This window comes from Borostomias antarcticus (genome assembly GCF_949987555.1).
Source record: "Borostomias antarcticus genome assembly, contig: scaffold_227, whole genome shotgun sequence".
Classification (NCBI taxonomy): domain Eukaryota; kingdom Metazoa; phylum Chordata; class Actinopteri; order Stomiiformes; family Stomiidae; genus Borostomias; species Borostomias antarcticus.
In genome coordinates this window covers 132,324-134,341 of record NW_028175538.1, presented here as the reverse complement: position 1 = coordinate 134,341, position 2,018 = coordinate 132,324, and the positions used below count along the sequence as shown (strand labels likewise).

Genomic DNA, 2,018 nt, shown 5'->3' with positions numbered 1-2,018 from the left:
AACAACGTTGTCACTCTTCTGATCCATATCCATGACCGATTCTGCCATTCTAGGATTGAGTTTTACCGTGTAACGTATAAACGGTGGCTACCTGTGCCATTTGTTTGCAATCTTTCTTCTCTTCCAGACCGAGCTTGGTTTGCAGCTTCTGCGGACTCTTTTGCGCGTTCTTCCGGGTTGCTCACCTCAACCCTTCCTAGCGCATCACCAGCCCTTCCCGTCAAAACTGAGGATCTGCAGATCTTCTGTTTGATCAATCACAACCTTGAACTGCTCGTAAAAAGCCTCAAAGTCTTGAGCCGTATCCGCTACCAGTTGCATAGCCTGTCATGTTCCAACCATCCCGTGACAACTTTCACGATGTTTTTAATCATTCTATCATAAGAGCGATCCATAACATCGCTGATAATTTTTCCCCTCATGCCATCATAGTACTGGTCAATATTGAGATTGAACTGAGCATCCAGCGGGAACACCCTGTATTGCTTTCGCGAACTGTAACTGCGACGCCTAACTACGACAAAACCACACAAGCTAGTCAGTTGTCTGGTGGTATTTTTTATGACGCATTTATCTGCTCACCATAGCTACCTGTTACCTACGATCGCTATGGCTAATCATTGCCCCGCTTATCCAGATACCTTTGGAAGAGAAGGCCAACACTTAGTTGCCTTCAGTCTGGATATAGCTCTCTATGGTGCCATGCTCTTGTTGAAGAGTTGATTCAAGGTGCTGAATGATGGCGTCCAAATGATCACGAGCTGGTTAGAAGAATAAATAATCTAGGGTATTGGCGTAGGATGCGGTCACAAAAGACGGTGTTATGTAGTTATTGGTTTGACAACGTTATATCACCGTAACACCGTCTATTTCCCGTTACCATATATATCGAAAACCATAATGCTTTAGCGCTGCATTGTCGTATCAAAAGAGCCGCACCCATTTCATATTGAAAGAGACTAGGGCTATTATGGCAGGGGTGAAGTTTGCTATGATAGTACGCTATGTCGCTGGCGGCTGATTTACCCGGTATACAGTAACCTGTGGTTAACACCGGTTATTGCCATGCACGGGCTTGTTGCCGAACTCTCTCATACTTTGCATGAAGGCGGGGGTACTTCATGGCTGTAGTTGCCAAAAAGTCATCCATGATATTTTTCTCGGACCCAGCTGACCATTACTGTCATCGGGTTCGTATTGTGCTGGCAGAAAAGGGCGTTGCTGTTGACGTTCAGAATGTTAATCTGGAAAACCTTCCTCGGGATCTTTCCGATCTGAACCCCTACAACAATGTGCCTACACTGGTTGACCGGGAACTGGTTCTGTATGAGCCAAACGTCATGATGGAATATCTGGACGAACGTTTTCCTCATCCACCGCTGCTGCCTGTTTATCCTGTTAGCCGTGCCCAGAGCCGGCTGATGATGCACCGTATTCAAAAAGACTGGTGTGCTCTGGTGGATACGATTATGGATCCAAGAACCAAGGAAACACCGGCTGCTAGAGCTCGTAAAGAGCTGAGGGAAAGCCTGCTGGCTGTTGAGCCTATTTTTGCTGAAATGCCGTTCTTTATGAGTGAAGAGTTTACTCTGGTGGACTGCTGTGTTGCGCCTATCCTTTGGCGTTTGCCTGCTCTGGGTGTTGAATTGCCCAAGCAGGGTAAGTCTATTCTGGACTATGCTGAGCGTTTATTTGAGCGTGAGTCGTTCCAAGAGAGCCTTTCTGAGATCGAAAAAGAAATGCGCGAGTAACCATGGCTGTCGGAGTGAAGTGTTTGTCCGGAGGCTGTTATGACAATGACCAGTAGCCGTTCGTATGTTGCCAGAGCACTGTATGAATGGATTCTTGATAATGATTGTACCCCTTATATTCTGGTGGATGCCCATCGCCGTGGCGTAGAGGTTCCGCGAGAATATGTTAAGGATGGCCAGATTGTTCTGAACATCTCGCCAACGGCTGTACGGGATATTAATATTGGTAATGATTACATCATGTTTGATGGGCGTTTTGGTGGTCGA

General features: G+C 46.5%; 1 protein-coding gene across 1 annotated transcript; it reads left to right on the top strand.

Annotated features, from left to right (window-relative positions):
- Positions 1 to 1,121: 1,121 nt before the first annotated feature.
- LOC311329488 (stringent starvation protein A-like) lies at positions 1,122 to 1,751 on the top strand (the record flags this gene model as incomplete). Its single annotated transcript, XM_084463329.1, has 1 exon — positions 1,122 to 1,751. The coding sequence occupies one exon, from the start codon at positions 1,122 to 1,124 to the stop codon at positions 1,749 to 1,751; it is 630 nt and encodes a 209-aa protein (XP_084319455.1).
- Positions 1,752 to 2,018: the final 267 nt, after the last annotated feature.